General features: G+C 36.4%; 1 protein-coding gene across 3 annotated transcripts; it reads left to right on the top strand.

The window, feature by feature from the left end:
- The first annotated feature begins 97 nt into the window (after positions 1 to 97).
- Positions 98 to 12,797, top strand: impdh2 (IMP (inosine 5'-monophosphate) dehydrogenase 2). Of its 3 annotated transcripts, XM_051117574.1 has the most exons (15): positions 99 to 569; positions 2,414 to 2,462; positions 2,567 to 2,668; positions 3,583 to 3,657; positions 3,893 to 4,099; positions 4,180 to 4,267; positions 4,812 to 5,011; positions 5,101 to 5,191; positions 5,268 to 5,363; positions 7,381 to 7,452; positions 9,708 to 9,851; positions 10,215 to 10,359; positions 11,360 to 11,503; positions 11,812 to 11,895; positions 12,446 to 12,797. In XM_051117574.1, exons 1-15 carry the CDS (start codon positions 472 to 474, stop codon positions 12,465 to 12,467), a joined length of 1,617 nt encoding a protein of 538 aa, XP_050973531.1. In that variant the 5' UTR covers positions 99 to 471; the 3' UTR covers positions 12,468 to 12,797. The 3 variants fall into 3 exon arrangements, with proteins under 3 accessions (XP_050973533.1, XP_050973531.1, XP_050973532.1); XM_051117576.1 differs by lacking the exon at positions 11,360 to 11,503 and having other exon boundaries at positions 98 to 569; XM_051117575.1 differs by lacking the exon at positions 7,381 to 7,452 and having other exon boundaries at positions 103 to 569.
- Positions 12,798 to 15,153: the final 2,356 nt, after the last annotated feature.

Here is a 15,153-nt window from a genome sequence, read left to right as displayed (position 1 = left end):
TGCCGACCACATGTGCGCGCGAGATAACGAGAACGCGCCCACAGCAGAATATACAAACAAACACCCCACCCTTTCCACTGCACCCCAGGGTGAAGAGATGACCCCTAGTCTCCTCTATTCAGGAATATTAAAACAGTTTTAGCGAATAAACGCCAGTCTGCTGCAGGCCGGAAATGACGTAGGAAGATACCTTATTTATATCTGCGGAAGACGAGGTCGTCCTACAGACAGACACGTGTGGTGCTTGTGGGCACCACGGGCCAGCTTCGGTCCCCAAAACCGGGTCTTCTTTGATTCAGATCCGTCTTTTAATAGAAACCTGAGCTTTTTGCGACATTTACTGTCATTAGGTGCCGTGAAGACTGTGTCTGATTGAAGCTCCGAGGAGAACATCACTCATCGGACTGCGCGCAAACGACTTGAAAAACACTCCTCCTGTGAGGATTTGGACTTTAAATCTTTTTAAGCGCTATGGCAGACTATTTAATCAGCGGACAGACGGGCTACGTGCCTGACGACGGTCTAACTGGACAGCAGCTCTTCAACTGCGGAGACGGCCTTACCTATAAGTAAATACCTTAAGTTGTGTTTCATACCCCTCTATTTGATTCTCCATATGCTTGCTGTTTGTTAAACATCAAACATGCTTGTCTGTCAGCACTGCAGATGTGCTGCCACGGTATGCAGCTTCATCTAAAAACGCCAACATGAGCTGAACAGCATGTAGGTGTCGTTGTTGGTCCGCATTTGTCTGGTTTTGCATCCAGCATGGGTGACAGCACACTGTTTTTCACCTATTATGCAATTCGGTTTCACGTGAGTCAGTACTGCATAGACGGATCACTATGGAGGGCACATGTCAGTGTGGTGCCGTGTGGGTTCACAAGGTTAAGTCAGGTCGGAGGGACATCTTGGACTGACTGCTGAACTGTGGGTGATTCATCATCTGCTGCCATTCCAATTATGCAAGCAGAGTTACCACAGTCTATTCCTAATCCACTGACACCCCAAGCAGCTTTTCTTGTACCAAAACGTAATTGCTGTCTCCTTCCAAATGTGCTATAAATAGGTTGAGCTTTGTGAAGTATGTTGTGGTTGTTTTCTTGTTACAAATTCTCTGGTGCCATGTGAAGCATGTACTGTCCCCGAGTGAAAGCCTATCCGTGGCAGGTGCGAGGTTTTTTCTAGAAACGCCGTTCTGTTTGCCATCTAACACAAGAGTTGTAGGCCATGGATTGTTTACATTGGACATTAGGTTGAAGCATTGACATACTCAGTTTTATCATAAACAGGGTGTTGCGTGATACTCGTAAACATATGTGACATATAATTGATAAAGTTACTGTTTTTGGAACATAATCAAAGTTGTGTGTATGTGTCAGTGTGTACGAGATAAGAGTTGAATGTTGGCGAATCGAATTGAGTCAGAGCAGTACTCAAGTCAACTCACTGAATCGTTAATGATTCGTTTGGAATTCATAACAGTGATTTTTAAAGAATTGCAAAAAAAAAAAAAACGGTTTTAAATATATATGGTTAATGTTTCTAGATAGATAAATAGTTTCCAAATGTTTCTCAAACTCTCCACTCTGTCCTTAGTTGGTCAAACAGTTAGTTCCACCCCCCAAAAACTTGCTGTTGGCAGAGAACCACCTATAGAGATTTTTGATTGGCTAGAACTGGAGTCAAATGCAGTTCAGTTCCGACTTTTTTTTATCAGAATTGCATGATACAAGCTTTCAATTCTGACATTTTTCTCAGAATTGCGTGATATAAATTCGCAATTGTGAATTATAAAGTTAAAATTGTGAGACATAAACTTGCAATTCTGAGAAATAAAGTCTGAATTGCGAGATATACTCACAGTTGTGACTTTTTAAAAATACATTTTTTTAAAATTGTGAGCTAAGTCAGAATTGTGAGATATAAACTCACAATTCTGAGAACGTATGATTTTTTTCCTCCTCAAAATTAAACTTTATAACTCACAGTTGCAAGTTTATATCTCACAATTCTGAGAAATTAAGTCAGAATTGCAAGATATAAACTCACAATTTGCGAGAAAAAGTCTTCTCTCTCCCAATTCTGACTTTATTTCTCACAATTGTGAGTTTATATCACACAATTCTAACTTTATAACTCACAATTGCGAGCTTATATCTCACAATTATGAGAAACAAATTGCAAAAAATAAAAAAAAAGCTTTATGTGAGATTTTATCCCACAATTCTGGTATTTCAGAATTGTGTGATCAAATGTCACATAAAGCTTTTTTTAATTTTATTCAGTGGTTGAAACAGGCTTCCATAGTCAAGTAATTGTGATATGTGTTCAAAAATAACTTGTAGCAGCTGTAAATTAATTAATCTCCCTCACTCACTTTTTTTGCTCATGTTTCTCAATTCTCTTTTAGTGATTTCCTGATTCTACCAGGATACATTGACTTCACAGCTGACCAGGTGGTAAGTAAAACACTCTAGTTTTGAACAGTAGTCAACTTTTTACACTCTACTGCTAGATGGATAATGTTGCTTGTGTGGTTAAATTTGATTGTCTTTCTCTGAAGGACCTGACATCAGCACTGACTAAACAAATCACAATGAAAACTCCTCTGGTCTCGTCACCCATGGATACAGTAACAGAATCTGGCATGGCCATTGCTATGGCGGTAAGAGGATGATTGACACAAGATTCCACAACAGAAAGCGCTCTTACTGATATAGGCATTTAAATAAGCACATATGTCTGTATTTATGCATATTACAAAAGAAAAGTTTATTTCCAATCATGCTGCCCCATATTTTACTATCAATGAAATCATTAAAATCCTCATGGATCAAGATACAAGATTTATGTCTTTCAGATCTATGTCCATTAGCTTTTAGACCATCTTTGCAAATATACTTCTTAGCAGATAAAAAGAACAGCATTTATTTAAAATAGAAATATTTTGTAGCAATATAAACTACCAGTTTGAAAAATGTGGTCAGTACATTTTTTCTTTTTTTAAAAGAAATTATAATACTTCTATTCACAAAGAATGTGTTAAATTGATAAAAAAAAAATAATAATAATGGCAAAGACTTGCAGTATATTGTTAGAAAATAATTATGTTTTGAATAAATACTGTTCTTTTTAACTTTTTTTCCCATCAAAGAATCATGAAAAAAAATTTAACAGGTTCCAAAAAAAATATTAAGCAGTCCAGCTGTTTCCAACATTGATAATAAAAGTAATTAATTAGCATATTAGAATGATTTTTGAAGGATCATGTGACACTGAAGACTGGAGTAATGGCTGATCAAAATTCAGCTTTGCATCACAGGAATAAATTATATTTTAAGATATATTAAAATAAAAAGCAGTTATTTTAAATAGTAATATTGTGAAATATTTTTACTGCTTTTGCTGTATTTTGGATCAAATAAATGTAGGCTAGGTGAACAAAAGAGTCTTTTTTTTAAAAAACATTAAATCTTACTCATCCCAAACTTTTGAACGGCAGTGTAAATTTACAAAGATTGATCATCTGTCCATGTAGCGTTTTGTTCTAATATCAAATGTGATGATGTGATGTCACAGCTGACTGGTGGGATTGGCTTCATTCATCATAACTGCACTCCAGAGTTCCAGGCTAATGAAGTTCGCAAAGTCAAGGTGAGTTTCTTCACGTCTCTGTCTTTAATGTTTGCACCCATTTTCTTTTCTCATTCATAATATACATTTTTCTTCTGACCCCTACCCTGTAGTTGCAACAGTGTCCTTGTGAATAAGAAATCCACACCTCATTCTGTTTTAAGTCATATGTATCGAAGTGATTCCCAAGTAGAAATGCCTAATAGAGCATCGCTCGCGTTTCTCCCTCCCTTTTCCTCCGCTTTTGATCATTTAGCGGTACGAACAGGGTTTCATTACGGATCCGGTGGTGATGAGTCCTAACGAGCGAGTAAGAGACGTATTTCAGGCAAAAGCTCGACATGGATTCTGCGGGATTCCGATCACTGACAACGGACAGATGGGTGGACGCCTGGTCGGCATCATTTCGTCACGAGATATCGACTTCCTCAAAGAGTCTGAACATGACCTGCCCCTCAGTGAGGTGGGTGGGGCTTAACACAGAGGATGTGGGCTAAGCAGTTTTTTACTGAGCTCAGCTCACCTTATCTTTCTCTCTCTCAGGTAATGACTAAAAGGGAGGACCTGGTTGTAGCTCCAGCAGGAGTGACACTGAAAGAGGCCAATGAAATCCTTCAAAGGAGCAAGAAAGGTGGGGTAGACTTTAAGACAGTTTATGAGAGCTCTTTACCCTTTTCTTTCTTCAAACTCTCGTGGTAGAGGAAGGTTTTGGATTAATCCTTGAACCAAATAAAACATTTTATATGAATGTTAATTATTCATTAACCTATATAGCAGTGTTTCATGCACCAGCTCTCAGCAGTGGCATAATTACAAGATGGTAATCTTGCATCTTGTTTTTGCATAACAGCATAACTACTATTTAAAATAATAATGCATTTAGCAAATAGGAAGTCTTGTGGAATTCTTTCTGTTTGTAAATTATTCTGTATATCTATTCCGTATCTCCTTTATAAATTTATTTGCATGTAAATAATTTTGACCAAAAATATAGCTGCTGACAGGTATAAAACAACCAACCAAATAAATAAGTAAAAATGTTGACTCTGTCAAAAAGACTCACAAATTCATTATTATCATATTAAATCAGCCTAAAAAACATTAATTAAATTTTTGAATATGTCAGAGCAGATCATCATCCAATCATTCTCACGCTCAATGTTTGTTTGCTTTAGGTAAGCTTCCTATTGTAAATGAGGAGGGCTGTTTGGTGGCCATCATTGCTCGGACAGATCTGAAGAAGAACAGAGATTTCCCATTGGCCTCAAAGGATTCTCGAAAACAGCTGCTTTGTGGCGCTGCAATTGGAACACACAATGATGACAAATACAGACTTGACCTGCTGGTGCAGGCTGGTGTTGATGTGGTCGTCCTGGTGAGGCCTGATTTCTTCTAGTGAATCAATTATTGAAGATGGTTAATTTATGTCCTGTTTGTTTACATACTGTCTCTTATGCACTTCAGGACTCTTCCCAAGGAAATTCCATCTTTCAGATTAATATGATTAAGTACATAAAAGAGAAATATCCCAGTCTACAAGTCATTGGCGGCAATGGTTAGTATTAAATGCGAAATTTTTGAACATGACATCTATAGGCATACAGTTCACATGGGTTGTCTCTCTGTTGTAGTTGTGACTGCGGCTCAGGCGAAGAATTTGATTGACGCCGGAGCGGATGCTCTGAGAGTTGGAATGGGAAGCGGCTCCATCTGCATCACACAAGAAGGTCAGTCCACCAATCCCACGCCTGACTGCCTGCCCCTCAGCCAATCACAGGCTGTTTCTACATCCAGTCATTCCAGAGAGAGCACCTAATGTCTAGTGCCTCCTCTGGTCCTGTTTTAACATGGTTAGAGCAGTCCAAATTATCTATAATTTCACAAATATGCCTGCAGTTTTGGTCTGTGAGTTAATTGTGCGGATTGATTGGCAGACAATCTGCACTGCCCTGTTTCCTCTCTTGTAGCACTTTTCTGGGGTTTTTGAATCTGTGGAGAAAAGTTTCCATATTTTTGTTTGTGCGGGGTAGGTATTCTATATTCAGTGGTTTTGTCTAAGAAATAATATGTATGTGTCTGTCTGTTCATTTCCATAGTTCTCGGTGACAAACATCTTTCTCTGTTGCTCTGAATGATCGGAGTATAGTAGTGAAGGCTCACTCTTGCTCTCTTCTGTCAATTTTTTTTCAATCTTTTTACACTTGTTTCTAGGTTTTTCCTTTTTTGTGCTTTTTCATTGTCTCTATGGCATTTTTTCCTTCCGACTGGTTGTCTTTGTTACCTGCGTCAGTTCCTTTTTTTTTTTTTATCAGTTCTGTTCCAAAACCTAGCAAAGACTGTTCCAGAAAGTAGGCTATATAATTATACTGGCTCCTGACATACACTACTGGTCATAAGTAACATTTTAAAATAACTTTTTTTTTTTTTTTTTGAATATATTTTCAAATGTAATTTATTCCTGTGATTTCACAACTGAATTTTTAGCATCATTACGTCAGTCACATAATCTGCTCAGAAAACATTGTTGAAAGTAGTTTTTTTTTTCAGGTTTCTTTGAATAGAAAGTTAAGAAGAACAGCATTTATCTGAAATGGCAAACTGTTGTAACATTATATGTCTTTATAATCACTTTTGATCAATTTAAAGCATCCTTGCTAAGTAAAAGTATTAATTTCTATAATTTATTTCAGATAAATGCTGATTTTTTTTTTAATCTTTCTGTTCATCAAAGAATCCTGAAAAAATGTAATCTGTTTTAAATATTGATAATAGTAGTAGTAGTAGTAATAATAATAATAATAATAAATTTCTTGAACAGCAAATCAGCAATCATGATTACTGAAGGATCATGTGACACTGAAGAATGGAGTAATGATGCCTAACATTTAGCTTTGATTACAGGAATAAATTACATGTAAAATGTATTCAAATAGAAAGCAGTCGATTAAATAGTAAAACTATTTTACAATGTTAATGCTTTCGCTGTATTTTGGATCAAATAAATGCAGGCTTGGTGAGCAGAAGAGAATTATTTAAAAAACATTAAAAATCTTCCTGTTCAAAAACTCAAGCATTAAATTGATCATTTATAAGACATTACATTACAAAAGAATTCCATTTCAAATAAATGCTGTTCCTTTCAAGTTTCTGTTCATCAAAGAATCCTAAAAAAGTGTCATGTTTCCACAAAAATACTCTGCACAACTGTTCTCATAATTGATGATAATAATAACTAGCATATTGAATAATTTCATGAAGGATCATGACACATTAAAGATTGAAAATTCAGTTTTGACATCACAGAAATAAACTACATTTTAACATTAAAATAAAAAAAACAGTTATCTTAAATTGCTTATGTAATTCATGAATATTACAGTTCCATAATGCATTGGAAATAAATCAAAGTTGGTTGACAAAATTTGATAATAAATAAACTTAATACTGAATAAAATAATTTATGCTGTAAAATAGATAAGTAATTTAAATGTATTATTTTACTCTGCATTTATTAGTGCAACATTTTTATGCTTATTAGAGTATCATGCTGTTAGTTTAGCAACATGCTTTTCTTTGTAGTGCATTCCAAATCCATCCCTTTCGAGGTTCCATAACAATTAGTTATACTTCCTTAGAAGAAAGCAGCCTATGTAAGCAGCCAGGCACCTCACTAGGTTTTAGAACAGAGCTACCGTGTGCTTTCTCTCAGTCTCTATTTTCCTTTCTATAATTGTGTCTCTCTAGCACCTCTCAGTATTCCTCCTGGTTTAAAGCTCCACAGCCCCAAAACCCCAACTACTGTTACGGGATACTCCAGTAAGTCCCTTCCCCCGTGATCCCCATACAGATCCCATTGGCTCACTATCTCACTCTGCCTGCTGCATTGACTGGTTAATGGCTCTGCATCATTAGAAGTAGTTGCTGGTTTTTGGGGTTTTGGATGCTTGTCATTGTCTGACTAACCTGTCAGTAATGGCGTTTGGCACTTCCTCTGATCTAAGTCTGTTACCCGAATTCCTCACTAACATAAGTGAACTAGCTTGTGCAGTGGCAAGAAAAGGTATTTGGACATGAAAATCAAACTTAAACAATCTCATTGCATCATAAAATATAAAACCAAGTGACATTTATTTAAAAAAAAAAAAAAATACATGCTGAATGAGAGCCATTGTCAATTAGGCACAGGAATGTGAACTTAGTTCTGAGAAAAGCTTTAGCATTGTTTTTTCTATATGTCATTTGCTTTGAGATTTTATCTGTACAATGAAAATGCTAGAAATATGGCTTAAGTGTCCAAATAGGTTTTAGAGCTGCTGTGAGAGCACTGGAGCATATGAAGTGCACTTGTGCAAATATTTGAGGGTTTCACAATCATCGGTCTCACAGCAGAAGGTCTTCGTTTTACAGTTCAGTATAGTTTGTGTTATTTCAGTCACACCATTTTTTTTTTTTATTTTGCAGTATACAGAGTGTAGATGGTGTGACTAGAGATTATAGAAGGGGGTTGTGGGTAAAAAGCTGACACATGTCATTTCCCAGCACTGCTGCCCCCTCTTCACTTCTTGTCTATTCTCATTCTTTGTTTTAAATAAAACTATGAAAATGCCAAAAAAATCCCAGGGCATCAGTTTCAGATAATGATGATGATGGGAAGATGACAGCATGGATTTCCATGCATCTTGCATGCAACTTTTCACTTGTTTAAAGGATTAGTTCACTTCCAGAATAAAAATTTCCTGATAATTTACTCCATGTGATCCAAGATGTTCATGTCTTTCTTTCTTCGATCGGTTATTGTGGAAAACATTCCAGGATTTTTCTCCATATAGTGGACTTCAATGGGGATCAACAGCTGGAAGGTCCAAATTGCAATTTCAGTGCAGCTTCAAAGGGGTCTACACAATCCCAGCCAAGGAATAAGGGTCTTATCTAGCGAAACAATTGGTAACTTTCTTAAAAAAAAAAAAAAAAAAAAAAAATATGTATATCCTTTTTAACCACAAATGCACATTTTGCACTTGCTCTGTGATAAGCATGTGCGTCTTCACACATTGCTGACTTATAGTGCAACTGCACCTCTTGCAACCCGAGTTCGAGTCCTGACTTGTGGTCCTTTGCCAATCCTGTTCCCAACTCTCCACCCTATGCTTTCCTGTCATTCTCTACTGTCCTGTCTGTTCAAAAGCATGCAAAAGGCCAAAAAGAAAATGACCGATCATTTTGCTAGGTAAGACCGTTATTCCTTGGCTGGGTTTGTGTAGAGCCCTTTGAAGGTGCATTGAAACCGCAATTTGGAAGTTGTCCACTATATGGAGGAAATCCTGGAATATTTTTTCAAAAACCTTTATTTCTTTCCAAACGCAGAAAGAAAGACATGAACATCTTGGATGACATGAAGGTATCAGGAAATTTTTATTCTGGAAATGAACTAATTCTTTAATAAATTAATATAAAGTTTAATTAGTTAAATTGCTTAAATAAAATAGTATAATTTGCACTAGTATTCTCAGACTTTTGGACCCACTCTGTCAAAGATGGTCTTGCGAAAGTTCACAAACAGACAGTGGAGCAAAAGGCTTACATGAATTTAGAGAGTGACTCAAATCATTTTGAAACTTTCTCACTTGTCCTTGTTTGTCAAGACTTGCAGAGGGTTTGCTGATGGGCTCCTCTTTTTCTTCTCTCATGTTACCTTACCATGTATAGAAAATCTCACATCTAAAATTCCACTTTCACACATCCACATATTTCATATAATGCTAACTTTTTGTCTTTGAACTTAGTGAAGTTCAAAGAAGTGCTATGATTTAGATTTCTGGTTTGGCCTCATTTTGAATTGATACTGGTACTGGTTGATTGTCACTGACTGAAGTCACATGACTGCATGAGTAAAGAATACATTGTCCATATGGCTGTCTGTGTGTGAGAGAGTATGAATGTCTTTGTTTGTATTGAAAGTATTTGTTCATCACTGCATATGATTGTCCTCATCTACACAATTAATATTTGTAGAATATGCAAGTTGATGGTAAATTGTAAGTAAGAGTCTCTATTTCTCATTGTTCTCACAGTGCTAGCGTGCGGGAGGCCACAGGCAACGGCTGTGTATAAGGTATCAGAATATGCTCGGCGGTTTGGTGTGCCTGTCATCGCTGATGGGGGAATTCAGACCGTTGGTCACATTGCTAAAGCACTCGCATTGGGAGCATCTACAGGTGAGAAATGGTTTAGATATCCACCTTTTCTTTAACGTAAGTAAGCCTATGGGCAAGACTTCCAGTTCATTAGCCACAAGGAAAATTATGACAAGAATAACAATGTGCAGTAAACAGTAAAACCATTTGCACTACAAATCAGTGTGTTCATAATTAAGATAATACATTAACATATCATGGTAAGACACAGCAATTTGCAATATCAAGCAGAAAAACCTGTTTTATACAGCTAAAAATAGCTGGCACGGATGAGACCGGAAGCCAGACCCATAATATTTACAAATTGGTGGATAAATTCATAGACATAAACTAAAGTCATAACTGAAGCTACATTCTCTTATGCTTTTGGTTTCTCTGTCTCAGTAATGATGGGGTCATTGCTCGCTGCCACCTCTGAAGCTCCTGGTGAATATTTCTTTTCGGATGGGATCCGTCTGAAGAAGTACAGAGGGATGGGCTCACTGGATGCCATGGACAAGAACTTGGGTTCACAGAGCAGATACTTTAGGTGCCACACAAATAAATCCTTTCCCAAATGCAACTGTGCACTTACTGCTTTAAGTTCCTGCTATTGTTTAGCTACTAATTACACGTTCCCTTGTTTATTTTTTTTTGTTTTTTTTTTTAAACAGCTTTGCTATATGCTTACTATTTCACAACTGCTTATATAGTCTAATGCTTGACGATAATTAGATATACAGTTGAGGTCAAAAGTTTACATACACCTTACAGAATCTGCAAAATGTTAATCATTTGACCAAAATAAGAGGGATCATACAAAATGCATGTTATTGTTTTAATTTAGTACTGACCTGAATAAGATATTTCACATAAAAGACATTTACATATAGTTCACTAGAGAAAATAATATGCATTGTTTTTCCTTCTAAAGCATCAGTGAGCGTTTGAACCTTCTGTAATTGTTGCGTATGAGTCCCTCAGTTGTCCTCAGTTTGAAAAATGCTGGAAAACCAAAGAATTTGTGGGACCTGAAGGATTTTTCTGAAGAAAAGCAGGCAGTTTAACTGTTCAGGACAAACAAGGGACTCATGAACTAATATCACTTAAAAAATAAATAAATAAATAAAAACAGCTGTGGATCATTCAAATAACAACACAGTGTTAAGAATCAAGCATATGTAAACTCTTGAACAGGCTTATTTTTATAAATTCAACTATTATTTTCTCTTGTGGACTATATCTAAACGTATTTTAGGTTAAATATCTTATTCAGGTCAGTACTAAATAAAAAAAAATAACATGCATTTTGTATGATCCCTCTTATTTTGGTAAAATAATAAACATTTTGCGGATTCTGCAAGGTGTATGTAAACTTTTGTCCTGAACTGTTTTATGGAATAATAGTTCAATGAGAATATGAAACATTAATAAAAGCTAATATCTAATATCAGCTTTTTGACTGAGAAAGAAAGTTCTACAGAATATAAATTTAAACCATGCTCACTCTCTCAACCTTTCTGTCCTCTTTCTCTCTGTCTCTTTTTCAGTGAGAGTGATAAAATTAAAGTAGCTCAGGGAGTTTCAGGGGCTGTTCAGGATAAAGGCTCCATCCATAAGTTTGTTCCATATCTCCTTGTTGGCATTCAGCATTCCTGCCAAGACATCGGTGCAAAGAGCCTCACGCAGCTGAGGTACGCGCAATTGCACTAATTACTCACATTTTTGCAATTAAATGCATTCAAAAGCCCAGTGTAGCATTTCTGTGCCACTAATGGCACCAAACAAGATTGTAAAAAGTATGTTTTTGTTTCCAAATTATTTCTTTTTACAATTCTGTTTCATTCCACTAGTGGCACTGAAATTATACTCTGCACCTTTAAGCCAAAAATGCACTGCTAAAACAAACACAAACCCAAATATTTATACATTTGAATTTAATGAGAGACCATTTGTCATTTATCCCCCCCCCCTTTCCTTTTTCCTTCTCCATCTATCTCAGGGCAATGATGTATTCTGGTGAACTGAGGTTTGAAAAGAGGACAATGTCAGCTCAGATGGAGGGTGGAGTACACAGCCTACACAGGTAGTTAAATAAACATTCGTGCACTTAGTCTGAAGAAATTGTACATTACCGATCAAATCAAAAGTTTGGGGTCAGTAAGACCCCATAAATATATAGTAGATAGATATGTAGGTATATAGATATATATTAACTTTTATAGTGTTCCATAAGATTTCTATTTAACATAAATGCCATTATTTTGAACTTTGTTTTCATCAAAGAATCTAAAAAGAATAGTTTATCATGGTTTCCAATAAAATATGAAGCAGCACAACTGTTTCCATCATTGATGCTAATAAGATATATTACTTGAGCACCAGATCAGCATATTAGAATGATTTCTGAAGAATCATGTGACACTGAGTCTTCAGTCTTGAGTAATGGGTACTGGAAATTCAGCGTTGACATCACAATATTAAATGACATTACTAAAATGGAGAAAAGTTACAATAATATTTAACTTTAATCAAATGCAGCCTTTGTGAGCATGAAACCACACTTTTGAATAGAATGATGTGCAATTTTTAACTTAAATGAAAAAATGAACTGACCTTTTATTTTGTTCTTTTAGCTATGAGAAGCGCCTGTTTTAAAGGAGACACTACAGATGCCAGTACATGCACAGCCAAAAGCACATAACCCCCATTAATGGACTTCCACACGTGCTTTTGCACATACAAGCACCCAAACACACTGAGAACCTCAGCTTCCTCTTTCTCGTCTTCCCAGCCGCCTTTCCTCTTAGCGAGGAGAGAAACTGTGTGACTGTCTGCGAGCACATGCCAGTTTTGCGTGAATGTATGCGTTTGTGTGGTTGTGGAGAACGCATGCCGTCTGCTGTTTGTATCAGATGCCTTACATGTCAAAAAGTTTTTGATTGTAATCATTTGACTTTTGTTGGAAAATATAATTTTTTTGCCACATATATTTGTCTTGTCTTGATTAATAAAATAAAAACATAATGCATATGCACCATTCTAAAGCAATACACAATCAAAATTGTCTGTCCAAAGAAGAAAACAGGATGATTGAGTGCAGTTGATCTGTGTGAAACAGGAAGTGTTGTTTTTTAATGGGATTTCTGTCAAGTTTGTTAGAAAAAGAGAACTGACGGTTCAAGTTAGGTGCATGTGAGTACCTTTAGAAAAATGTGCCTGTGTCATGTAAATTGCAACATATTTCACTCGCATGAGTTTTTTCATCATAAATTTGGTTTTCAAATCCTGAATCTGTGGGTGGATGGCTACTCAACGCTAACATTGGTACGTTATTCCTCATTTTGCAAGCGCGTCTCAAGGGAACCAGCCTTCACCTCCAAAACTACCGGACTTTCCAAGCAAGCGTTCACACATGCACACTAATGGACCCGCACCTGGACAGGTTGGGCTGAGAGCTCCAGGTGGCTCCTCATAAATGAAATATGATATTGGCCCGTTAGTGAGCTCAGCCCAGCTGGGCCCAGATCTCTTAACGCTTTTATACACAGCAAAAATGAAATGACTGACAGATGTATATTAATGTGTGCCACAATATTGTTTTTCCTGCAGTGTCAGAAAACTAGACTTTTTTTTTTTTTTTGATAAAAATATTTGAAGAACATGCATATCTATCTATCTATCTATCTATATCTATATCTATATCTATATATATATATATATGAAGAGTTAAGATGCAAAACCAGCTAAATCCATCTGACGTATTTCTTTAAAATGAGCACTTCTTTCTGGCTACTTTGTATAGGTTTCTATGTAAGTACTGGTACTTCTGATTGGGCTGAGGCTGGAATTTAGCGAGTTTGAAGTAAAAGTATTTGATGGACGTATAATATGTGTCGAGAGCATTCACTCAGTATCAGTATCTCATTTTTGACCGAGATGGCTTTTAGCTGGTTTTGCATCTGAACTCTTCATATATATACATACAAATTCTCATATTTAACTATATTTAAAAATGTAAACATAAAAAACAATACTACACTACACCTACAGTCAAACGAGTGAACCAACCATAGCAGCTGAAGCTCTTTTCGATAATAACACAGAAATATAAATTAAAAGAAAGAGATGACAGGAATTATAAGAAGAGAAAAGAGAAGGGAAAGACATTGAGATGTTTGGAGGGGGAGGTTGTGGGCAGTCTAGTGAAGAAGTGAAAGTGAAAATGTTCCTCAGATTTCTGAGGAGGAAGTCGGTAGGCATAAATACGCGAACGCGCTTTGACAAACTCGCACAAGCCAGGGAGCGGAGAGAGGGAGAAAGAGCGAAAGAAAGAGGAGCGATGACAGGAGCAGGTAACTCATAATTATTCTTCTCATCTCTTTCATACCTGTCTGCTTTTATCCGTCCTGTTCAGTGTGTCCCTTCTCTTGTCGTTTATCACAGTGGCAAGTAGTTTTCTTTCATTTCTCTTCACCTTTGCTCCGCTTGTTTCTTTCATTTGTGAACTCCTCTTCTCTTTTGCAAGTAGATCGCACTGAAATGAAAAAAATAATGATGGAAGTGTGGATACAAGAAATCTCTCATTCACTTGTCTCATTCTGTTCTTTTCCAAACTGTTTGGCAAAAATGAGGAAATCTTCATAAAGAGAAGATCACTTCAACTAGTCCTCACTGAAATGTGTACAATGTTGTTTCTATAATTAAGCTACATATTTCAGGCCAGTTCCTCCTTTCATTTTACTTCATGTGACTATCTTTAGTCAATTTTATATCCTGTTTAATCTCTCTTGTCATTTTGTCTTCATTTACCTTGCATAACCCCCCTTCTCCTTCTCTCTCCCTCCCTCTCTCTGCCCACTCTTCTTCTGATAGGGAACAGGTTTTTCAAGACACAGGTCTACAGATGAAGCGAGATAAATAAACAAGTTTGATTCTTTTGCAGAGGTGCCAAACTTGTTTGTGGTAAAAGCTGTTTGAATTTTGTTTCTTCTTCCTTATTTAATAAAAGCACACTTGATAAATGTAATTTCCATATGAAAAAATGTTAAATGATGAAGTGTTGCTGGATGTGCTCGTTCATGGAGTGTCGGTGAAAATAAAAATGGCCACAGCAGTTTGGATGGTAACGGAACCCATAATGCAGCTGTTTGGTTGATTGACAGCTGGCTATGGATTCTGTGCCCTTCCTTTCTTGCAGGAGCTTGATTGTATGTTGGGAGAATGCAGGAGTTGGCCTCCTGTGATATTGTATGTAAATTTTACTTCTGTGTTAGCCTACTTGAAATGTATTTGAGTATATCTACAGTGTTATAGTTAATATGAGTTCTGATGTTGCTCTGGA

The sequence above is a fragment of the Labeo rohita genome, chromosome 8 (assembly GCF_022985175.1).
Source record: "Labeo rohita strain BAU-BD-2019 chromosome 8, IGBB_LRoh.1.0, whole genome shotgun sequence".
In the NCBI taxonomy this organism is placed as follows: domain Eukaryota; kingdom Metazoa; phylum Chordata; class Actinopteri; order Cypriniformes; family Cyprinidae; genus Labeo; species Labeo rohita.
Note: the sequence above shows the minus strand (reverse complement) of the source record. Positions and strands in the feature narration are given on the sequence as shown.